This window comes from Physeter macrocephalus, chromosome 10 (genome assembly GCF_002837175.3).
Source record: "Physeter macrocephalus isolate SW-GA chromosome 10, ASM283717v5, whole genome shotgun sequence".
NCBI classification, from domain to species: domain Eukaryota; kingdom Metazoa; phylum Chordata; class Mammalia; order Artiodactyla; family Physeteridae; genus Physeter; species Physeter macrocephalus.
In genome coordinates, this window is record NC_041223.1 from 39983867 (window position 1) to 40010236 (window position 26370).

At 37.7% G+C, this 26370-nt stretch overlaps 1 protein-coding gene across 3 annotated transcripts in view; it reads right to left on the minus strand.

The window, feature by feature from the left end:
* HSF2 (heat shock transcription factor 2) overlaps positions 1-16293 on the minus strand; it is a 38569-nt gene extending 22276 nt beyond the window's left edge. For all 3 annotated transcript variants that reach the window (XM_024122611.3, XM_024122610.3, XM_024122609.3), the window contains exons 1-3: positions 16079-16293; positions 962-1070; positions 663-790 (exon numbers count right to left, since the gene is read on the minus strand). In XM_024122611.3, coding sequence (XP_023978379.1) covers positions 663-790; positions 962-1070; positions 16079-16171 — 330 coding nt within the window. In that variant the 5' untranslated portion in view covers positions 16172-16293. The remainder of the gene's footprint in view (positions 1-662; positions 791-961; positions 1071-16078) is intronic.
* Positions 16294-26370: the final 10077 nt, after the last annotated feature.

The following is a 26370-nucleotide window of genomic DNA, read 5'->3' on the forward strand; positions in this document are numbered from 1 at the left end:
GAAAAGTTTCCATGAGCAGGAGCAACTTAAGGGCTTTTTTTTTTGTTTTCATTTCCTTCTGTCAAATTGCCTGTAATTTCCCCAAGCCTATTTATTATTGCATTCCACTTTTAATTAAATTTATGCAGAATAGTTGTACGCTAAGACCATGTTCTTTCATGGCCCACTACCCTTTTACCGCCCCCCACCCCACCTTGTGAATTTAGTCAAAATATCTTATTTCAGCAAAACATATCATCCATTCAAAAATGTATTATTAAATTCCTACTATATATAAAGGACTTATTCTGAGCACTAGATATTCAGCAGTGAACTAAAGAAAAAGGCCCTCCAGACAGCTGACTTTCTAGTAGGAACTTATGTTTTTTAAGCTAAATTATAAGGAGTGAGCCATCACAATATAGATGACTCCTTATCCTAAGTCAGAATGTAAACATTTCTTTTCCTCTAAAAAGTGTTTAAAGACTGAGCCCTCCATACAGTTGAGTGCAGAGGAAAAAAAAAAATAGAGGGCAAAATAATTAAAGTTTTATTAGTCTAAGTTGTCCCAACAAGAAAACCTGTGTATTTCAGTACCTTCTTAATTTCAACAAATGAAATATGCCTTAGCCAAGTATACTACATGTTAATGACCTAATTAAAACATGTTAACAACAGCTCACCTTCCTTTTAATGTTCTCCAATAAGTCATCCTGGCCTTGTTTGAAGTACGGATGCTGAAATTCAACAGGACCATCTCGTTCTTGCTTCACAATTCCAGAGTCAATATGTACCACTTTACGAAAACCATCTGAAAAAGATTCAAAATTGATTGTGAATAAAATTTTAAATAGACAAAACTAAAAACTTTAAAATTAATGGTGCTTCTATGGAATATATTTTCCTTTATCATCTTAATGGGGGAAATGGTTTAATCAGTGACTGATAACAGTACTCCAATTAAACTGCTGTCCATACTCACACATATTCAGTTGCCTCACAAAACTTGCCATGTTATTGTGCTTGAAATATTTGGGAAGAATTTCTTTTGCAAATCTTTGTTCATCCAAAACCAGAAAACTTTGGCCATTCTGAAAAAAATTGAAAACGTCAATTAGTTAAGATCCTCTGAAATTAGCCGATACATATGAACCCCCAAACTTGGCAGTCCTTCCATGACACCTTTAGACCATCGTTTTATTCCTGTTAAATAGCAGCAAAAACAAACTGCAATTAACTTACAAATTTCAATTAAGCTCCAAACTGCAATTAAACTCTTTGATGTCAATCTCAAAAGTTTAGGAGTATGTATCAAACCAAAAGCTGCATCAAACTTGATAGTTAAATATTAGAAAGATTTCCATTCTTCTAATCAAAAACAAATAAAATACAGTATGTAGCTAGTATAATTACTTAACAATGTTTTAAAGCCAATGCAATTAAGACAAAAATAAGATAAAATTTGAAAGTCATAGTTTATCAATAAACATAATTAAATCTTTGTACAATCAACTGAAAAACGACAAGAGAATTCAGTAAGATATCTAGCTACTAATTAACACATTAATAACGAAAGGTCCGAAAGAAAAATTTTTTTAAAAATCCCATTTACCACTGCAACAAAAAGTATAAAATACATAGGAATAAAACTACTGAAGCAGACAAAAGACCTGTACTCTGAAAACTGTAAGACGTTGATGAAGGAAATCAAAGATGACACAGATGAAAAAATATAACATATTCTTGAATTGGAAGAATCAATATTGTCAAAATGACTATACTACCCAAGGCAATCTACAGATTCAATGCAATCCCTATCAAATTACCAATGGCGTTATTCACAGAACTAGAACAAAAAAACCTTAAAATCTGTATGGAGACACAAAAGACCCTGAATAACCAAAGCAATCTTGAGAAAGAAAATATGAAGCTGGAGGAACCAGGGTCCCTGATTTCGGACTATAAAAAAGCTACAGTTATCAAAATGGTATGGTACTGGCAAAATAACAGAAATATAGATCAATGGAACAGGATAGAAAAGCCCAGAAATAAACCCATGCACCTATGGTCAATTAATCTACAACACAGGAAACAAGACTACACAATACAGGAAAGACAGTCTCTCCAATAAATGGTGCTGGGAAAACTGGACAGCTACATGTAAAAAAATGAAATTAGTATACTCTTTAAAACTGTACACAAAAATAAACTCAAAATGGATTAAAGACCTAAATGTAAGACCAGATACTATAAAACTCTTAGAGAAAACATAGGCAGAACACTTGACATAAATCACAACAATATCTTTTTCAAGCCACCTCCTAGAGTAATGGAAATAAAACGAAAAATAAACAAATGGGACCTAATTAAATTCCTCTGCATAGCAAAGAAAACCACAGACAAAACAAAAAGACAAACCAAAGAATGGGAGAAAATATTTGCAAACGATGAGACTGACAAGGGATTAGTCTCCAAAATTTACAAACAGCTCTTGGGGCTCAATATCAAAAAAAACAAACAAAAAAAACAAACAACCCGATCAAAAAATGGGCAGACAACCTAAATATAGACATTTCTCCAAAGAAGACATACAGATGGCCAAGTGGCACATGAAAAGATGCTCTACATCTCGAATTATTAGAGAAAGGCAAATCAAAACTACAATGAGATATCACCTCAACCCAGTCAGAATGACAATCATCAAAAAACCTACAAACAATAAATGCTGGAGAGAGTGTGGAGCAAAGGAAGCCTCCTACACTGTTGGTGGGAATGTAAATTGGTTCACCCACTATGGGAAACAGTATGAAGGTTCCCTAAAAAACTAAAAACAGAGCTACAATATCATCCAGCAATCCCACTCCTGGGTATATATCCAGAAGAAAACATGGTTTGAAAGGCTTACATGCACCCCAATGTTCACTGTAGCACTGTTTACAATAGCCAAGACATGGAAGCAACCTAAATGTCCATCGACAGATGAATGGATAAAGAAGATGTGGTACATATGTCCAATGGAATATTACTCAGCCATCAAGAATGAAATAATGCCATTTGCAGCAACATGGACGGACCCTGAGATTATTATACTAGGTAAAGTAAGGCAGACAAATATCATACAATATTGCTTACATGCAAAATCTATTAAAAAAAGATACAAATGAACTTATTTTTAAAACAGAAACAAACTCAAACTCAGGGAACAAATTTATGGTTAACAGGGGGAAGGGTGGGAGGCAAGGGATAGATTGGGATTTGGGGATTGACATGTACACACTACTATATTTAAAATAGATAACCAACAAGGACCTACTGTATAACACAGAGAACTATACTCAATATTATATAACAACCTAAATGGGAAAAGAAATTGAAGAATAGAGACACATATAACTGAATCACTTTGCTGTACACCGGAAACTAACACATGGTTAATCAACTATGCTCCAATATAAAATAAAAATTAAAAAAAATAAAGTCACTAGTGTATTTCCATATAAAAAATAAACAATTTGAAATTTCCTTCTAAAATAATCAAAATAATATGGTAGTGACATAAAGACAGACCAATCAATGGAACAGAATAGAAAACCCAGGAATGAACCCTCATATATACAGTTCAAAAGTTTTTGACAAGGATGCCAAGACAATTCAATGGAGGGACTTCCCTGGTGGCGCAGTGGTTAAGAATCCACCTGCCACTGCAGGGGACACGGGTTCAAGCCCTGGTCCAGAAGATCCCACATGCCGTGGAGCAACTAAGCCCACGCTCCACAACTACTGAGCCTGCACCCTAGAGCCCACAAGCCGCAACTACTGACCCCGCGTACCACAACTACCGAAGCCTGCACGCCTAGAGCCCATGCTCTGCAACGAGAAGCCCGTGCACTGCAATGAAGAGTAGCCCCTGCTCACCGCAACTAGAGAAAGCCCGTGCACAGCAACGAAGATCCAACTCAGCCAGAAAAAAGGCAATTCAACGGAAAAAGAACAGCCTTTGCAACAAACAATGCTGGTAAAACTGGATACTCACAGGCAAAAGAATGAAGTTGACTCCTTACCTTAAACCATATACAAAAATCAACTCAAAACGGATCAAAAGCTTAAACATGACAGCTAAAACTATAAAAGTCTTAGAAGAAAACACAAGTGGGAAAAGCTTCATGACAATGGATTTGGCAAAAATTTCTTGCATAAAACCAAAAGCACAGGCAACAAAAGCAAAAACAAATGAGTCTACCTCAAACTTTAAAACTTTTGCATAAAGAACACTATCAAGAGAGTGAAAGGGTAACCCACAAAATCGGAGAAAATATTTGCAAATCATACATCTGATAAGGGGTTAATACCCATAACATACATTAAAAAAAACTTCAACTCAACAACAACGAAAAACAAGCCACCTGATTAGCAAAGGGCAAAGGACTTGAATAGATATTTCTTCCCCAAAAAGATACACATATGGCCAATAAACACATAAGATGCCTAGCATCACTAATCATTAGGGAAATACAAAGCAAAACCACAATGAGATATCACTTCACTCATTAAGATGGCTATTAAAAAACAAAAATACAAAAACCCCAAAAATAAGTATTGGTCAGGATGTGGAGAAACTGGAACTCTTTTGCACTGCCGGTGGGACTATAAAATAGTGCAGCTGCTATGGAAAACAGTACAGTGGTTCCTCAAAAAATTAAACACATAATGACTAAATGATCCTAAAATTCTACATACATATCCAAAAGAATTAAAAGCAGGGGCTCAAAAAGATATTTGTACACCGATGTTCATAGTAGCATTATTCACAATAGCCAGAAGATGGAAGCAACCCAAACGTCCACTGACAGATGAATGGATTAACAAAATGTGGTACATACATACAATGGACTCTTAGTCACCCTTAAAAAGGAAGAACACATGCTACAATGTGGATGAAACTTAAAGACATTATGCTAAGTTAGACTAGTCACAAGAGGACAAATACTGTATGATTCCACTTATATGAGATATCTAGAATATTCAACTGCATAAAGACAGAAAGTAGAATGGTTACCAGGGGCTAAAAAGAAGGGGATTGGAAATTACTGTCTAATGAGTATCAAGTTTCAGTTTGGGAAAATGAAAAACGTTCTGGAGATGGATGGTAGTGACGGCTGCATAACAAGTGAATGTACTTAAGGTCACTGAACTGTACACGTAAAAATGGTTAAAATGGTTAATCTTAAGATATATGTATTTTACAACAACCTAAAACTAAAATGGAATAAAAAACTCCAAAAATAGAAAAATATCAAGTATCTAAAAATAAATTTTAAGAATACACAAGACCTTTAAGGAAATATCAAACTACAGAGAGACAGTGTTGTAAAGATGTCAAGTCTAATTAAGTTAACCAGTACACTGACTTCTCTCTCAATTAAAAAAAGTTTTTGGAGACAAGGTGAATAGATGCTAATACAACCAAATATTAGGTACTAAAGTTCATTTCATAAAAATTATGTAACAAATAGGCAAGAAAATACTGAAAGCAATGGAGAGAGAGGTGTTAAACATACCTTACGCAGACAACAGAATTATAGTGTCTAAAGAGTTTGGTACTAAAGAAGGGATACTCAAATAGCTGAATGGACAGACTAGAGAGAACAGAAGCAGCAGCAAATCTATTTGAGAATTTAATAGGTAATAAGTAAGGGCAGCATTCAAATCAGGAGGAAAAATTAGGAGGGAAAAGGATCAGTTAATAAACTTTCCATTTGGAAGGAAAAAACAAAAGCTCAATGCTAACTCAATGCTACCTCACTCTTTATAACCAAGCTTTTGAAAGCATCACATAAAAAACCCCAGAAGGCATACAGGTAAAAATTAATAAATGTATTCATGGAGACTACTAGCTGCCTACCCTATCTTGATTTCTCTACTTTCTTTTTAATTTTTTAAAACTAAAATTGTATATATTTAAGGTGTACATGATGATTTAACATATATTCACACGTGCACCGTGAAATGACTACTACAAGTCAAGCTAATTCACCAAACTAAAAAGCTTCTGCACAGCAAAGAATAATCAACAGAATGAAAAGACAACTTAATGGAAGAAAAATATTTGCAAATACATATCTGATAAAGGATTAATACCTAAAATATATAAGGAACTCTCACAACTCAACAGCAAAAAGATGCAACCCAATTAAAAAATGGGCAAAGGATTCGATTAGACATTTTCCCAAAGAATACATACAAATGGGCAACAAGTATGTGAAAAGGTGCTCAACATCACTGATCATCAGGGAAATGCAAATCAAAACCACAATGAGATATCACCTCATACTTCTTAGGATGGCTATTCCTAAAAAAACAAACCAACAAGTGTTGGTTAGGGATGCAGAGAAAAGGGAACCTTTGTATACTGTCGGTGGGAATGTAAATTGGTAATATCATTATGGAAAATGGTATGAAGGTTCCTCAAAAAGTTAAAAATAGAACTACCATATGATCCAGCAGCCCTCTTCTGGGTATATACCCAAAGGAAATGAAATCAGTATCTCTAAGAGATACCTGTGCTCCCATGTTCACTGCAGCATTATTCACAATAACCAAGACACAGAAACAACCTAAATGTCCAACAAAGAAAGAATGGATAAAGAAATTGTGAGATTTATACATATACTGATATATTTTATACATACATACACAATGAAACATTACTCAGCCTTAAAAAAGAAAGAGATCCTGCCACTTGCAACAACATGGATGATCCTCTAATTTCTTACTAACAACACAATTTTGTCTGATGCTACAAATACATTTCTCAGTCCCTCTTAGAAACAGAGGTGGCCAAATAACACATCTGGCAAACAAGATATAAGCAAAATGGATTGAGAGGAGCTTCCACAAAAGCTTCTAAAAGGGAAAAGACTCAAAGTGTCAAACCCCTACATCTCCTACATCTCATATTCCTGCTCAGAACCTGGAGCCAACGGCTAGAGCTCCAGTAATCACTGAAGTAGAGGAACTAAGTATGGCTGAAAGGTTGAGAAGGTGACTCAGTATCTTCAGATGTAAGAGAAAAATACAGTACATCTCTATTTTGTTTAAGCCATTGTTGTCTGGATTTCCATTACTTGTGTCTGAACTTAAACTTAACTGACAATAGACTTTAAAAAATTCAATAAAGTTGAAAGCTTACTAACATAAAAATATATCCAACATTTATGACAAACGATTAACTGCATTAATTAAAATTTTTCTAACAAATCAGTAAGATGAAACACTCAATGTGAAATTTAGAAGATCAGATCTCATTCATAATAAAAGGTACAGCAAAATAATGATTTTCACTTATTAGATTGGCAAAATTTTTAAAGTTTAAAAATAACCCCTGTTGGTTATTAGGTAGTAGCTATTAAAATTTTAAAATGCATACATCTTTTTCTATCTTAAAAGGACTTTCCCTCTACCTTACTTCCTCCCAATCTACCCACCCCATCTGTCTTTTCATTCACTGCAAAATTTGACAAATATTTTAAAGCCCCCTTCTCCAATTCAGGGCCATCTACTTACTCTCACTAAAATTTGGTTTCAGTTTTTGTGCCTCTACTGAAACTGTTTTTTCTAAAATGTCAAATGCCAAATTCAATGCCCTCTTTTCAGTCCTCATCTTCCTACATCTCTCTGTGGCATTTCATTTGGTACTACTGACACTCCCCTTCTTAAATGCTCTGCTCTTACGGCTTTGAAACTATACATTGGGTCTCCTATCACTCATATTTCTTTTCAATTGTCTTCCAGCTACCAAGAGGTAGTGGGTTTTTTAAGTTTCTATCCTTGATCATGATACCTTTTATACTCTTTCCTTAGGCAGTCTCATCCACACCAATTTCTCTAATTACTGACTTTATTTTGTATAATGATTATCACAACTATGCCTCTGCCCCTGACCATCTCAAATTTCCCACTTGAATTTTTCAATCATTAACATTTTTACACAATGTTCTTTGACTCACTCACTTGTCTATTTCAAATCCATCATCCTACTCCTCCAAAGTCAACTCTTTCCTGTATTCTCCATCCCGGCATGCCCTGTCCCCTCTAAGCTTCCCAATTAATTTTGTCATCAATAACAAAAAGGCAAATTAAAAATTCTCAATTTTAACAGCTAGTAACTTAAAGGGGAAATATTTAAAACATTTCCTTTAAAAATAAGAGAAAGGGATCCCATGATCGCTGCTTCTATCTGACACCCTGAGGTGTCTTAGCCACTGCAAAAAAGGAAACTGAAGGTATAAGGTTCTGAAAATAAGAACAAAACTGTCATATTCAGACACCTATGGATGTACACTTAGAGAATCCAAATCAGTAAAATGATTAGCTCACTGGTTTATTATCAATATACAAATGTTACTTGTATTTCTAATTACCAGCAACAGCAATTATTTTTCATTAAAGGATACCACTTAAAATATCTATAAAATCTAACAAAGCTGTGCAAGATCTAATTACAAAAAATATAAAATTTTTTTCAATAAAATGAATTTAGAAAAATATCTTGTTCCCATGAATATATCATATCATAAAGATACCTATTTTCCCTAATCTGATTTACAGTTTCAGTAAAATTCTAATTAAAAAATCCTAATAGGTTTGCTTTGTTTTTTTCTTTAATGGAACGTGATTTTAAAACATATATGGAAGAGCAAAGACCAATAGCAGTCAAGGCACTCCTGAAGACGAGGTTGCCCTCCCAAAAGCATTACAGAGCTACAGTAATTAAGACATGTGATACAGGAAAAAGGATAAATTATCCAGTGGAACAGAATAGAGAACCTAGACACAAAAACACAATCTACATATAATTTTGCTTATAAGACAGGTAGCAACACAAATCACTAGAGGAAGAAGAAACTGCTCAATAAAGGGGCTAAAACAACTAAATATGGAAAACAAAGAAACAGGATCCCTTATACCACACACAAAAATCAATTCCAGTGAATTAAAGATTTAGATATAAAATTCAAATCTTTAAAACTTTCAGAAGGAAAAAAAAAGAGATGGAAAAGTATTTTTCTCTCTTTGGGGTAGGAAAGCAAAAACATCCTGAAGAAACAAAGAACATGAACCACAAAAAAGGCTGATATATTAAATTATACTAAAATTAAGAACTTATACTCATCAAAAGAAAGTAAAAAAGATAAGCCACAACTAGGAGAAGATAGAGGCAACACATACATCCAAAAAGATGCAGAATTACAAGGAATTCCTACAAATAATAAAAGATAAACCACCCAATAGAAAAATGGTCAAACATTTCATAGAATACGAAACACAAGTGGCCAATAAATATGAAAACGTGTTTGAACACATTAATTATCAGGGAAATATAAATTAAGACCTCATTGAGATAATATTTTATATCCACTAGATTGGTAAAAACTCAGAAGAATGAGAATATCAAGTTTTGAAGAGACAAATTAATGGGAAATCTCATGCATGGCTAAAAGGAGTACAAGCTGATTTGACTTTTTCGGAAAATAATTTGATCTTAAGGTTGAGCATGTCATACCTTATTTTCCAGAAATTCTACTCTTCAATGTTGGTGTAACTACCTTAGAGAAATTTTTGCTTATATATACCAGAAGAGGTGTATAAGAAAAGTCATAACAGCATTTGACATGGTTGATCATCTCTTTCTTGAACCATTTTCTTCCATTAGCTTATATGACCTCACTCCCTTGTGTTTTCTCCTTTCTCACTGTTCCTTCTCAAGCTCTCTTGCTGGCTTTTTCTTGTCTTTATACCCTCTAAATATTAGAATACCCTATCTTGCAGGTCCTTCTATCTTCATCTGTCTCCCTGGATGATCTCATCCAGTCCCATGGCTTTACCACTCACAAGCTCCAAACTCCACCTTGAATGCCAGAGTCTTACATTATCTAAATAACCTATTCAACATCGCCAATTGAAAGTCTTGGAGTACAGAAGTCATTCATGCTGCTCTCCTTTGCAGCACTGCTCTTCCCCAGCTCCTTTGAAATAAGGTGTGGTCGGATGACCAAGTGTGGTCAGTGAAATGCAAGCAAAACAAAACACGTCTGAAGTAATACTAGCGATCCATTTGTAATCTCAAAGTTAACATGGCCCAAACAGAATCCCCACCTGCACTTCTCCGAATCTTCCATCTCAGCAAATGGTACCATCATCCATCCGTTGCTCAGGCCAAATACATAAGTCATTCTAATTCTTTTCTATCTCTCCTCCAACTCCAGAAAATTTATCATTAAGATCCGTGACCATGCCTTCAAAGTAGATATTACATCTGCTGCTCACCACCTCCACTGCTATTACCCTAGTCTCAACCACGCTATTTTCAATACCACAGTGGAAAACTGTGATAGTCTTCTAACTAGTTCCCTCATTTCCAATCTCCTTACCATGCCCTAAGGCCCTATACCATCTGCTTCTGCCTACCTCTCTGACCTCACTCTCATATTATCTAAAGATAATCCAACCACATGGGCCTTCTGCAATCATATGAACATGCTATGCTCAAGGCCTTTACGTTTTCCATTCCCCTCTGCCAGACCCATCTTTTCTAATCATTCAGATCTCTGCTCACATATCACCTCCCCAAAGAGGCTTCATCGTCACTCTACCTAAAATACAACAGATTCCAGTCATTTTACACGCTAGTTATGAATTTACTGTGCCAAATTCATTCTTCAATGTCTGCTCTGCAAACATGGAGCTGAGTCTTAAAAATCTTTCTTTTTGAGCATGGTGTTAAGCTTTGTCATAGAAGATACCAGAGAGATATTACAAGAGGAAGGGATTACCCTTCCTGGTGCCAGTGTGTCCTTGGCAGGTTCCTGCTGTGCAGGCAGGTTCTCCAGCACCTAGCTCTTGCAGTGCACAGAAGGCAGCAGCACCCTAAGGCCAGCAGCTTCCCCCAACACTCCCTCTCCCTTGGGAGGCTTCAAATCAGAGTATCTCTGGCCAGACATCTCTCCATGAATAGCTTTCTAGGGTACCCTAGAGCATAGGCTAATAAACATGTTCTTAAAGGGCAAGACAATAAATATTTTAGGCTTGCAGGTCATAAGGTCATAACTCTGCCCCTGTAGCAAGAAAGCAACTACAGACAATATGTAAGTAGACTGAGCATGGCTATATTCCAAATAAACTTTACTTTTAAAACACATGGTTGGCCCACAGGCCATAATCTGCCAACCCCTGCCCTAGAAAGCATATTTCCCAGCAAGTTCTGAAGGATGGATTTCTAGTAAGTCCCACTAGTGTGGCATCAGTGAAGTCTTTGCCATTCAGTGAGATATGGTCATTCTCTCTCCAACAAGGTCTTAGACTTCAGGGAAGGGCTCTTACTTGGGCACTTGCTCTTAGGCCTACCAGTGATGGCTGCTTCTTATAACTGCTATTCCTATCTTCTTTAGAGTTTTCTTTACCCCAATTCTCCTGATATAGTTATCCTATTAAACTTTCTCTGTTCAAAATACTGTGTGATTTCTGTTTCCTAATTGCACTCTCTCTTTACCCTGCTTTATTTTGTTACTTATCACTAACTGAAATTATATTATTTGTGCTTGCTTACTTTTTAATTATCAGTATCCTTCACTAAAATGTAAGATCTATGAAGGCAGCTATTTTGTTAACTACTGAATGAATTCCTACTACCTAGCACACTGTCTGGTCGTAACAGAGTCACAACTATTTGTGAGTGACAATAAATGAGTCTTTGATCACAGTGGACCAAATTATATTTTTAGAATTTCAACTCTTGGTTATATATATCAAATGAGGAGATGAATGCCTCTTGTTTATAATGCTCTCTCTCTCTCAAACACACACAACCCTAACTCACTAATATTGTTCTGTGACTGCTTATGGTATTCCTTCAGTCTCTACTTCAAAATTAGTAAATAACTTCTTTCAGTGCAAAATTTCTACCTTACTGCTGTTTAAACTTGTGAAGCTTAAGCACTGCAACACAGCACTCTCCCTATGCATTTTATAAGGGACAAAAAGCCACTATTACTCAGTAGGATGGGAAGGATGGTAGCTTCTCTTTAGGCCTAACCCATAAATGTTAGCAAGCTTCCAAATAGTAATTGTTTCTGCTCAAACTGGTACTCTTGGTTATAAACGTCCAAAATACTCTTAATAATAATCTAATACTTCAGCCCCATTTCTTTAAAACAGTTTCCAAAATAGAAATCTCTTTTTTAAACAACCAGTCTATAATTTCTTAATGTTTACCAACCATTCCTTGTGAGTCTCTAGCTCTTTCTCTTACGTATACAAATAAAAAATACTTATCTGTGAATCTGTCAACTTTTCTGTAGGTCCATCTAAAGTGGATTTAACCCCTATTCTGCCACATTTGTGGCCTTTCTTATTTCCACTTGGGAGTACTGCTGGGAAATTCAAAACAATACCATAACACTGGGAAGTCTAAAGATCTACTGTTCAAATTCATCCAAAACAGCTAGAAAACACTGGACAAATTCTGGTTTTGCTCCCTTTCCCTCCTATTTCCTGATTTGTCTCTGCTGACTTGAGATGGATAGGGAAGCAGAGACTGCCGTAGGGCACAAAAAGGTGGAACAGATGGGTATGAAATCTTTAGTGGAAATCACTTCTTGGTATTCTCAAGCAACCTGAAGAACTGAGACAAAGGCAGTAACACTGGTAAAACAGTGACTTTACAGTTCTTTCTTTTTTAATATTGCTTCACTTCAACATACACTGAGTATCATATATCAGTAACAGTAAAGGCTGTTCCTTACGATCAATGGCAAGAACTTCCATTCAACTTCCACAACTTCTTGTCCCTGAAGATCAAGTTTCCCCAGTTGCTACCAAGCTAAACCTGTGCCCTCTGTTTAGGACTCTGTTACATTTAAAACAGCTTTAGGTTGTTCAACAGTACTATCCCTGTCCTCGATTCTGGTAACAGACTGCCTACCAGAGCCAAAATACCTATAGGAAATGTAAAAACAGACAAAAAAAGAAAGGAAAAAGAAATATCAGTGGGGAATTTCGGGGATGTACTGTATGTTTTAAAGACACTCAGAATCTAAAGACATTTCTATTATTTGAGTCTATAACAGTATAATTTTGATTGTTCAGAATATTATATTTCTACAATTAATGACATCAATGGGGTATTAGTTCATTTCCGTCATACTACAAATTTTAAGGAAAACTAAAGTTATATGAGTCTTCAGGAATATTAAGCCAAGCTTTTCAAACTGCAGTTGGTAAGAGTTTTCTCCCCTTGCCTTATACTCTACCTAGAGTAAATTATTTTCCACAAGTGAAAACAATTGCATAAAAGATTGCCTCCTTTCCAAAACATCTGCTACTTCTAAAAGGTCTTAATATGATTTTCACTCAGAGAGTATAAATGCTAAATTACCTCAAGAGAAGTCCAGCAAAACAAGTTTGAAGGAAACCAGAAACGACCATAAATAGCAACTTCTAAAAGATGAGAGTAAATTATTTTGGTTTTTCCATCTAACATCATTGTTCAATTAAAGTTTCACCTTTCATTGTTAACACTGTTTTCGGAAAAATCTGTGGGAACATAAGACAACTTCCTTAGGCAACTAAGCATAGCCCAAGACATTAATCCAGAATTGTCCACTGACTTGTGGAGGAGTAACATTTTGGTATAAAAACTAAATATTGTGACAACCTGTATTAAGTGTACGGCCGTTGATGGAAGAATGATCTGGGGGCTCAGAAATCTATGTTAGAGCCCCACCTCCAATAATGCTAGCTTTGTAATTATAGATAAATAATCTAACCTAAGCTTCAAATCTACATAACGAAACTAAACCAGATGATCTTTGAGATTCTTTTCAGGCATCATTCCACTTTTATCATTCCTACCATTTCCATTACATAGTCCAAGGATTTCACTGCTTCATCAAACATTAAGTACCTACTGTGTCCCTTGGCACAGATACTGTCCCTGTTCTCACTGAATTTATATTTTAACTGTCCCACTATGTATTAAAAAATGAGTAGCCAAAACATAAGCTTAGACTTAATAATGGAAAAAAATAAGAATGATTTTTTTTTTTTGCGGTACGCGGGCCTCTCACTGCCGTGGTCTCTCCCGTTGCGGAGCACAGGCTCCGGACGCGCAGGCTCAGTGGCCATGGCTCACGGGCCTAGCCGCTCCACGGCATGTGGGATCTTCTCGGACCGGGGCACGAACCCGTGTCCCCTGCATATCGGCAGGCGGACTCTCAACCACTGCGCCACCAGGGAAGCCCAAGAATGATTTTTAAGTGGTTTGTTTATTTGGCTTAGAATTCAGAAAATGATGCATTTATGGATTAGTATGAAACTCTACACATTTGATACTGCCCATAAAAGTATTAAAATATGTTGGCTAATGAGAATTTATTAGACCTGCTGACAGAATACCCCTTAACTAAAACCAATTTCCAATATATTTAGGTACCATTTCTAGGCAATAAAAACAAGAAGGCCCACCCAAGACAAATAGGTGTGATAAAGTCAGATTGGGAGTGGGGAGACTCTCAGTCCAATCTCCTACACATGCACAAGGCTGAGTAACTGCAGTCTGTGCTGATCCATCCTTGTCAACTTTTAATCCTTATGACTGATGAAAAACATGAGACATCTGTTTATTTTTAAGTGTACACTGGCGGCTGGCTTCCTTATTTTCACCCCTTCTTTGTACAACTGTACAGAATTCATCAAATGCCTAATGCACAACATCCACTCGATGCTACTGACCTTCAAGAAAATTAAGTCCTAGAGGGAGATAAAGAAAATAAACAAATGACAGCAATATAAGGCAGACTGTGGTGTTACAGTAGTCAAAACTTCACGTACTCAATATAGTGCTCCCTGTTAAGATAATAAAACTGAGGGTTCCTAGCATAGGAAACAAAACAGAAAAGGAACAGAAAAGAAAGTGAGAAAGAGGGGAGATAAGATTTACTCAGCACTTAACAGGTGCCAGGCACTGTGCAGGTAGTTTTCACTTACTCTTTTCCAGGCCTCTAAACAAGATAATGTCCAAAACAGATGACCATCTACAATAAGAGAACTCCACTCCCCTTCACAAAACGATTCCAATAGCCTAAGTGTATTGTAACGCAAATGCTCTGTTTATGTAATAATCATTCTAATTAGAATCAGTATTTGGATCTAGAGGGGGTCTTGGATCACCTAAGTAACCCATTCATCTTATGGACGACGACACTTGGGTCAGACGAGATAAGGAGCCTGTTTAGTGGCAGAATTGGGATCAAACCAATAGTCAAGACATCCATACACCACATTGCCGGCAACTGTTTAGTGAAATTCAGTGATTCGTTTTTGCTCTCCACTATGTTACTGAACACCTGTCTATTGGCACTTTTATTAAAATAATCATAAAAATCCGTTTATAAAAATGGCTCAGAATCGCGAAATAATGTACCATTTTCTATATAATATTTTCAAGCCTCCTGATAAGCTGTAACCTGCGTTTGAACATTTGCCTCCTTCCCTGACTGCCGTCCTCATAAAGATCTCAGATGCGAGGCGGACTGTCTGTCTGTTTTAGGGGCGAGAATCAGGTCGCGAAGGTAAAGACTGCCTCACATAAACCTCGCGTTGAAGATCCCGGTCAGAGCTGCCCGTGCCCCCAGAGAGCCGCAGCCCGCGAGCCCGGCGGGAGGACGGAGGATGAGTGTGCAGTAACGTGGCTCCCGCTCCCTCGGCTCGTCGGCCGCCCTCGTTCCGCCGGGCTGGTTCCGAACGCCGCCCGGGTCGGACCGTTACGGGGTCTCCCGGGCCGCGGCGCCCCACGCGGGCCGCCCCTCCCCCACCGAGGCCTGAGCCAGCGGCGCCGGCCGGGACCCCCGCAGCTCCCCGCGCGAACAATACCGGGGTCCCCCGCGAGGCTGCACGCCGAGGCCCATGCCACCCCGCCACCCCCGCGCCGCGGGCCTCACAGAGGGCGTCGAGCCGCAGGCCGCGAGAGACAACCCCGCGGAAGAGAGCGAGAGAGGAGGACGTTAGTTAGGGGGTTCGGAGGCCGCCGTGCCCTCACCCTTACCTGACTCCAGGTGATGAACTCGTTCGTGTGGGTTTCCTCCACAAGCGTCCACAGCTTGCTGAGGAAAGCCGGCACGTTCGAACTCTGCTTCATTGTTAACGAGGCGCAGGAATTCCTAATTCTACACCCAAACGCGGCGGTAGCGGCGGAGGCGGAGGCGGAGGCGGCGGCAGCGGCAGCGGCGGAGGCGGAGGCGGCAGCGGCGGCGGAGGCGGCAGCGGCGGCGGCAGCAGCTGCTCCCCAAGAACGCCCACAACGCAGGCGCAGCAGCTCCCGGGCCCCGCCCACCTCGCCCCGCCCCGCCCCGCCAGGCGCGCAGTGAGGCGGGGTAACCAGGCGGCCGCACGTGACTGACCAGTCTCCCCGCTCGGCCTGTGCTCACTGGTCCCGCGCCGGTCCCGTTCCCGACCAATCCCAGGAGCCGACCGCACAACAGAGGAAAGCAATTGGATGCTGCAGATGGGGAGGGGTGGGAGCAAAGCGGGACGCTGCTTTCTCATTCGACCTGTCTATAGGAGCTCTCGCTGTAGCGGATCTTCTGCTTGGGGGCCTGTGTTTGGTTGTTTCACGTGGAAGCAGCTTTGGATGTTTGGACTATGGCTGGAAGGCTACAGAAAGTCCTCAGGGGCCTTTGAATCATAAGTTTGGTAGGCAAAGTGTGGGTTGCGCCAGTCAGGCAGGAGGAAGGGGTGTAATAGTTCACACGGGGGGAAAAAAACAGCTTTCAGGTATGATTTGGTAGGCCCCAAATTGAAACTGTGTTAATAATAATGAACCTTGTCCTTAAATTTTCATTAGGAAAAATATCGTTCCTATAAAACACATTTATCAAATAGAGGAATTTAAATAAGTCACTCTTTACTAAGCACGTACTACAGTGAACCAAGAACTGTAATAGGCAGCTTACATGCTGTTTAACAGACATGGAATGTGTACTATGTGCGCAGCATAAAAAGAAATAGTATCATTTATTCTGTTTTAATCAATTAAAATAATTGTTCCTGTAGGTACTTTACAGGTATGTTCTTAAGATAATTATCCCTGTATGTCCTTTACAGATTTGGTATAGTGGAAAAAATATTGGACAAGGAGGAGTCAGCATATGAGTTTAGACCCAGCTTCAAGGACACATTAGTGGATATTTAATTACACTGGTAGTGTGTGTAATTAGAGCTATCCCTTAATCTGTCTGTGCCGGTCTTTCCCATCTCCTCATTGGGAATAAAACTGTCTCTCTTTTCACCCCTTAAGATAACATTAATAACATAGGAGGTTTGAAAATATAAAGAATTGTACAAAATTTAAAATTTTTTATGAGTCAGAATGTAAACATAAGAATGTACAAACAAGTCAGAGATAATAATTAACATTTTATAAGAAATTCAACGTAGGATTGGTTTACCTCCTGGGTACATGTAATTTAATACAATAAAAAATAAAATACATACAATTTCCAACAAGCATATATTTATTGAAATTTGTGTTTGACTTTGTGTCTAGCAATGATGTGTTTGCTGAAACAAAATCAGATCTGTGGTGGGAGACATCCAATAAATGAACTAATATTTGATGAGCACTTACATATGCCCAGGGTTTTACATATATTATATCATTTAATCCTCACGACAACCCAGTGCAATAGGTCTTATTATCCCGTTTTTCCAATGAAGATTCTGAGACTCGAGAGCAAGTTTACCTATATCACAGCTAGTAAACAAGAGAGGGTATTTACACTCAGGCTTTATTGAGTTCGAAAGCCTATGTTCTTTCCATTGTATGATGATGACACCATCTCAATACTTAAGATGTTTATACGCTGACTTAGGACACAAGAGGAACACAATGATGAGCAATCATTAATATTTTAAGAAGAGCTAAATTTGTCGTATAACTGTACTGAAACGTTTAGAAAGACAGAGTAGAGTGAGTTAAGGTCGTAAGGGAAGAATTCTCAGAGGATGGGGACCTTAAGTTGGGTCTTGAAGTACAAATGCATTTGGCTAGCTAAAAAGAAGACAACACTGAGCAAAGGTGGGGAGGCCAATGAGCACCGTCTGCCTGTGGAGATTGACAGCACAGGAGGTAGTGTCTGAGGAGAAAATGTGGCCCACTTTCATGGCATTGCATTGTTTCCATCTAAAAACAAAACAAAATGGTGTGGTTAGATACAAGCAGAAACTCCTCTTTGGGCATTCAACCTGTGTAGTTGTAGGCCTATGCTTAGTAGGGCCCCTTGCTTGGTTTAATGCTCTGCTGTCACCATCTTGAAATTCTTAGTTTTTGAACAAAGGACCCTGTATTTTCATGTTGCTTTGGGCCTCTCAAATTACGTAGCTGGTCTGCTTCCAGTATATTACACTTACAGACCAGTGGTTCTCAAGCTTAGGCATGTATCCAAATCACTTGGAGGCGGAGGACTGTCAATATAACAGTTGATCAGGTATCACTTATAATACTCACGAGGCCAGCTATGGGGTTATTTACCAGATAATGTGATGATGGCACCAGGAAATAGATAATGTGTCTAAAAGAAAGTGTCTAGGGTTGGAATGGAAACCATGTCTTTCATAGTCTGAAACATATGCTTTCTTCCTTTATACCAATGTGCCTCAAGCTTTAAACCTACATCAGAATCACCTGGAGGGCTTCTGAATAAACAGACTGCTGCTTCTCCCCCCGTTCCCAGCTCTACTCAGTAGATCTGGGGTTCAGGCTAAGAATTTGTATTTCTAACAAGTTCCCAGGTAACGCAGAAACTGTTGGCCCTTGGACCACACTTTGAGAACCATTGTTATATAGGAAAAATTAGTAAACTGACTTGCCCTTGCTAACATTTACAGACTCATTGCTACTCACCCTTCACCTCAACAAAATCCAGACTTTCCAGGAAGAATTTAAACTACTGTGTTTTATTTCTCTATGAACATAATCTTTAATATTTATTGTAATTAATAAACTCTTTGAAAACTTTAAGTACTGATTAGAGACATTTGGGGGAAAAGAAAATCATTATTGGCTCGTTTGCACCTAAATATAAAACTGAGAAGGGAAGAAAACCAAATCAAACTAATTCACAATTATTTGCCACCTACAATATCCCACAAATATCAGAAGAAACACATTTGAGCCAGTGTCAACAATTTTGAAATGTTTACAATATTAGAGGATAAAAATGTCACTTTCTTAAAGTGAATTGCCTCCTGTTGGCTACAAATTAGAAAAGTTGGAATATTTCCATGGCTCACTTGCAGCCTGGAATGTAAGATTTAGAAGATATAGAATAACATTAGAAAATATGAGTGACCCAGACCTTTTCCTAGGAAATAGAAAAGCATACTGTGGCATGCTTCGAAACTTCAAAGTGTCTGATTCAAATTGTATAAATTCTATCTAATCTATTATGCAAAACTACTTGGAGTCAGCACTACAACCAGAACTAGCTTGTAATTATTATTTTCAAGGATAGCAAGACTGAAGCCAAAGGCTAACTGCATAGAGGTTTCCAGCTATTTATATTCCTATCTGGACCAAGTGTTGATTTTTGTCAATTTTGGAATGGCCTATGGGGCCTTAAGCCAATCACTTGACACCTCTAAATCTTAGATTCTTCTATGTAAAATGTGAGTAAAAATACCTGTTATACTCACTTCACAGAGTGGTTTTGAGAGTTCGATAAACTGCTTCTTCCTCCAGTCCACGCTCACAGTCTTTACAGAGATCTTTCCAAGACACAAATCTGAAAAGGTCACTTCCTGACTTAAAACTGTTCAGCGGCTTCCATTATTTTCAGAATAAATCCAAACCCCTTAAAGATGGCATAAAATGATCTTCTGTGATCTGATGCCACCTACAATTTCAGTCATTGTCTACCACTCTCCACAAACACCTAACCCTTAGCCACACCCAATTCTTGTACTTACCTTGCAGATCATATGCTTGCATACCTCTACATATGTCCATGAGCTGTTGCCTCTGTGTGGAGAGCCCTTCTTCTTCCCCATTATCCCAAAAGAAAGTTCCTCCTTAGCCTTCAAGGTCAAGTACAATTCCATACAGAAGTCACCTCTTTCAGTCAAACTCTCCCTGGAGGCCTTTATAATAGCACTTATTAATAACTAAATAAATAACTACTTGTTATGTATTTACATGTGTTTTTTTCATACTAGGCTATGAAACACTCTCAGCATAAAGACTAAGTCATATTTACATTTATTCTCATCTAAAATGGCTCTCACAGTGCTGGTACACATAAGACTCTCAATAAATATTTATTGAATTAAGCAATGAATACGTGAACAGATGAGTGCTAACCATCAGTTTAATCTTCCATGACCCCCAAATTTGGATGACTCGTTCCTCCCCTGCGCCCCCATAGCATGTGGAACTTGACCCTCATGGTGTTTGCCACATTGCAGTTGCTCATTTACTTCTCAGCAACCCTCACTAGCCTAGCAGATTGTGCTTGCGTTGTTCACTCTTGTATCCTTATCCTTAGCAGTTAGCACAGTGCTATAATATAGCAACAGCTCAATAAATATTGGTTAATAAATATTTTAGTTTCTGATATCTTTTGCATAAAATGTACTCTACTTAATAGTAAAGAAACACCTTACAAATTATTAGGGCTCAGTCCATACAAACTTTTTAGTTTATAGGAGAAGAAAATGAAGAGAAGGGGAGCTTAAGGATAGCTCAGCTGAAAGGTATGTGATTGAGGAGCTATTTGTGGAATAAGTATCAGAATCCTGGAAATGCCAGACGTTAATGGAATGTCATAGAGTCCCAGGCTTGAGGTCATTTGTCTTTGAAACAAACAAACCTTTGGCGATAGCAGCAAAATGCTTAAAGACCCTATGGCTTTTGAATAAGTAAAGGGCTAGGAGACTGTGAAAGTTAATTTCTTAAAATTTTCAAGAAGGTCAAAGAAGAATCTTCTTTCTTTCTAAGGCTACAACTTGGATATAAAAGGGACTGGCCGGAGGAGCTTTTTAAGTAGGAAATGTGGTAGTATCACTGTACCAGCCTTGGGCTGGCACTGCTGTACATGAAACTTCCATTGTATGCCACATGTGCTAAAATCCAGCCAATTATCCAACGACAGTGACAAACTGGTCCAGATTTGTGCAGGACTTTCCCATTTTAGTACTGCAAATCCTATGTCCCGGGTACTACCTCAGCCCCAGGTAAACCAGGATGGTTCGTCACTGTAACTCCAGCCTCTTCAAGCTACTGATGTTGGACAGGAAGCATTGACTTATCAAGCTAAGTTAGGTGACTTATATAGCAGCTAGCACAAATGAGAGATCTACAACTTTAATGCAGTTCTTAGCCTTTCTGGAAGCAAGGTGGAGGTACTCTTTCACAGGCACCCCAACAGATAGCTGATAAAAAGAAGGAATCTATGTATCCCACAAACCAATATCCTAGTGGAGGCCCAGATCCAAGCTGAAAGATATCGATAAGGAAGAGAACTCAGGCCAGAAAACTTAAAAGAACTGGAAGCATTAGAAAAATGTAGTAGATTGGCGACATGGCCTGTGATGTAAGCCTTCCACTATAATAGCATCGTGCTAGGGGTCCGGTTTCCATTCCCTTGGGACTGGTTTTGCTCCAAGTGGAGGTGGTAGCCAAGATAGGTGTTTGGACTTCATCTTTCTAGATAGCGGGGTTTAAATGATCATTTTATTCAAATCATTTGATGGTGGAGATCTGAGCCCCCTCAATGATTAAATGTGTTGGGTTATATGGCTTGTGTACAGAAATTTACCCATACCTTGAACACAAGATTGAACTGGAGAAATTGGCTTCAGTGAGGAGGTACCACTGTCAGAGATGTGTGCCATGATCTGAGAGGTGTGTAGGGAGAGGTGGCAACCACTTCTAACCTGTTTACCGTTTAGCCAATTACTATGAGCAGCATCGAGGGACCAGCTGAAAAGGGAGATGGCCTTTCTAGTCTCTGGGCTCACAGTGTGGGTTCTGAACAGCAGACATCAAATTGAGGTCTGTTAGGATAGAGTTGAATGACTTCTGACGTTTCAGAGAAAAGTCTGGGCATTGTTTGAATGCAAGAACATATTAAAGAACTGCTAGTTAATGGCAGCATGATTATAAAGCCCTTATATATGGTGATTGTTACATTTGCTATAATTTACTTTAAAATACTACTATTTAAACAGTGGTATATAGTGTGATAGTTCAGTGTAATTTGCACCCTAAGGGCAGTTAGTTAACATTTGAATTACCCTAGTTAGGTATGCAGACTCCAGGGGTGTTAGTTAGCACTTGAAAGATTAAGCAAAGCTCACTCTCTGAAGGCTTTATCTTAATTTCATTAAAAAAAAAAAAGTTAACCAACACCAAAAGTTTTGTTAATTAGGAAAATGGATGTGGAAGTGATTTTTACTTGGCGAAATGAATGAACTTCAGGATACATGTATTGACTAGAAACATCAACTAGAAACAGAAAGCCAATAGTCTTTCTCCACTCAACTGAACTGAGTAACAAGATATCTTGAGCCAGTAGCCTCTGCGGTTCTGTAGGTGCTCTAACCTTAGGATTCTCATAAATCCTGTATTCAGAGTGCTTTCCAGGCCCGTTCAGGAGATTCGGGTAGCCTGGGTCAAAAGTAAAAATAGAGGCCCGCATACGCATTTTAGAACCTTTGAACATCACAAATCAAGTTAACAAACTGTAAAAACAAGGTAAAAATCTTCCTACCTTGACAAATATATCTTCATAATAGCATTTGAAAGATATGTGTAAAACTATAGTTTTATAAGGACAATAAGTTGGCAAAATATCCAGAAGACCAAATTTAATTATTTTTGTCTGGTGTCCATTGAATAGGAAATGTTTTAGATGACTAATAAAATAAAGACATATATAATTCATAAATCATTATATGTTTATTCTATAAACTTTTTTTCTTGCCTTTATTTCAACAAAATCATTAGTTAGGTTGTCAAGATTTGATCTTGTCAAGATCAAGATTTTTGCATAATCTGTGTTCTAATGGTAATGACCAAATAATTAAAAATGTAATTGTATTCAAAGCATGATTGCATTTAAAATCCAAATTTGAATACATTTTACAAAACATTTTAAAATAAATGTAAAAGTATTTAAAATTAAGGTTATATTAATACGTTTTAAAGTTATAAAATATTAAGAATTACATAATCAAATTTTAAATGCTTCCACCTCTTGGCTGTTGTGAATAATGTTGCTATGAACATTACTATAGATACATAGTTTTATGCATTTTGCTTTCCTCACTTGACAACACAGGGTGGAAATTCTTTCAAGTCAACTGACATAGCTGTAATTTACTTCTTTTAATGACTCCATGGTATCCGTGGTGTGTGTGCAGCACAATATATTCAGCCATTATGTTACTGGCTGGCATCCACTTTGTTTCAAGGCTTTGATTTATTTATTTTTTCACTCTGAAAGATGCTGAAAAAAAATCCTTAAATGTAAGTTATTGAATACTCGTGTTTTATTTCTCTGGATTAGTGAGTTCAGATATTCATGTATAATTTGCATGGTAAATCTATACATTCGATTATTGTACCAGTATAGAAAAAGAAAGTCCTGCTGATTAAAATGTCCCACATCTGAGCTGACAGAATGCTATTGTATATGTACCCAACACTATGACGCTCCTAGCAACCAGAAATGTCAACACCATGCTACTATGGCAATAAGCAAATGTTTAAGCTTAACAGAAAATACTCTAATATGTGGTGTTCAGGGAAGTTTTGACTATTAGATAGACATTAAAGGAAATACCTTTGTTCTTAGATACTTCCATAACATTAATGCAAAGTCAGGAAACTGTAGATTTATTACATGTGACTTTGTGACACTGGTGGCTGAAGATACATTCCATGTTGCTACTGGCCCAATTTAGTTCTGGTTTACTTTTCACTAGATTACATTTATAATTGGTAATTATCTCCTCCAGTCCTACTCAGCTGTGCAAAAAGGGTAAAGAAAATGAACTAGTGTTTATGGAGATATTTACTGAATTTGAGACCCAAAAAGATGTGATCACATTTTCATAGATTCACAAACAGTATGATTCATATTTAGTGTCTTGATTCAGAACTTTTTCACTTTAAAGCTGATGTCTTTCCACCACTTTGTTTAGGATTTACCCTTTGGGGACCCTAAAGGAATCCAAACCAAACCTGGTATCCCAGGTCTCCTATCTGATGTGCGTGGAGTGAGGGTGTGGCTTTCCCAGTCCACAGTGGCAGCCTTCCCTTTCAACTCTCTTAACTCCTCTGGACCCTATAACTGGAATTCAGTCATAGTCTTCTGATTTGCATTCTAATTCCCATGTTAGGTCAGAGCCCTGCCTTGGCTACCCATCCACTTACCTGGGCTGCTCCCTTAGCCCTTAGCCAGGATTGGCCACAGACTGGCTTAGACCCTTAAAGGCCAATTAACAAGACTGTTATAATAAGTATAAGAAAATGCAAAAAAAGTTCTGCTTTTTCCATGATGACTGCTTTGATGCTTTTTAAAAATACCAAAATCTGCAGAAACAAAACAAAAACATGTTTTGGTTCTCCTGCTTTGCCTAGTGCTTAGTTAGGTAATTGGGTGCTACAGTTCAAGTCTTGCTTTAACCAGATAGATGATTCAGATCTTGATGCTAGGTGTTATGGGCTGGATTGTGTCTTCCCCCACCGCCCCTGCCAAAAATTTCTATGTGTAAATTCTAACTACCAGGACCTCAAAATGTGACTGTTTGGAGGCAGGGCCCTTAAAGAAGTAATTAATAAGGTCAGATGGATGGGCCCTAATCCAATATGACTTGTGTCCTTATAAGAAGAAGAGGGTTAGGACACAGACAACACACAGACCAAGGGACGAGCATGTGAGGACATAATGAGAAGGTGACCATCTGCAACCCAAGGTGAGAAGTCTCAGAAGAAACCAAACCTGCCAACACATTGATCTTGGACTTCTAGCCTCCAGAATAGTGAGAAAATAAACTTCTGTTGTTTAAGACATGTAGTTTGTTATATTTTGTTATGGCAGTTTTAGCAAACTATACCTCAGGTGAGCATTACAGCACCCCAACTACTCCTTGGGTTCACTTTCTTGGGCATCAGTCCTGGCCCAGGTAAGGAAGAAGTTCACTTTACTCTGTGATATTTGTCATTAGCTAGAAAAGGTTTAATGAATAAGCAATACTTGATACGTAAAAAGAAAAAAATGGAACTGGCAGAAAGACAGGCTCCATTTAATAATGTATTAACCCTACTCCAAGTTATCAAAGAAATGAGCCACTAACGGAGTCAATAAAGAGTTTAGGTTGACCCTTAAAAACATGAAATACAAATCAAGGTATTTTATTGCTATTACTTGTTCCCTCAATAAACATGTATCTAAGATTTTCCATACCACTTGTAAAAAAAATTTCAGTAGTAATGATTTGAGACTTTACAATAAATTTACAGAGTTCTAATCATTTATATTAGTTAAATTTTGACATTTGATAATTCTTGCTAAATTTCCTTGGATAACTCTAGAAATATGCATTTTGATTTTTTATTCTCACTTTATTGGTATTTCCATAGTTGTTTTGCCTGTGTAATATAACTGTTTAATCCAAAAAAATCATTTCTCCAATTTATCTTACTTCTATTAATGGAAGATGTTATAGAAGAGCACATACTTGGAGTTTGGTAGAAACGGATTTGAACCCCAGTTCTGTTATTATTAATGACAGTGTGACTGTAGAGCTTTCTAAGCCTCACTCACAAAATCTCATAAGGTGGTTGTGAAAATTCAATTAAATAATGAATTCATCATGGATAAATAGATATGTAAAAGTAAATATCTGACAAATGTTCCCTGATACTGTCAAATAACCCTGAAACAGTGAAATACTGTTTATTTATCTGAGCAGCTCTCAGGTTTCTTCTGAGCTTACTTATAATTTTCACTTTCCACTAATGGATGTGCAGGCTTACATGTCATACTAGTCACTTATTCACTTCTAAGACATGGAATACATTGATTAGTTTAGCTGATGCTTCTTTGAGTGTCTCTTAGGTGTCCTCAATTATATTAGTTTCATGGACAAATCAAGCAAGCATACAATACTTTGTGGGACCTGCCAAAAGGAATTTATGATCCAATGAAGACATAAAATGAAAATACATAAAATAATTAAAGAATAAATATTAACTGGGTAACAGTGTCTAGGAGTACAATGAAATTAAAAGTCAGTGAGTTGGAGAGATTAGAAAAAACTTTATGGAAAGAGTGT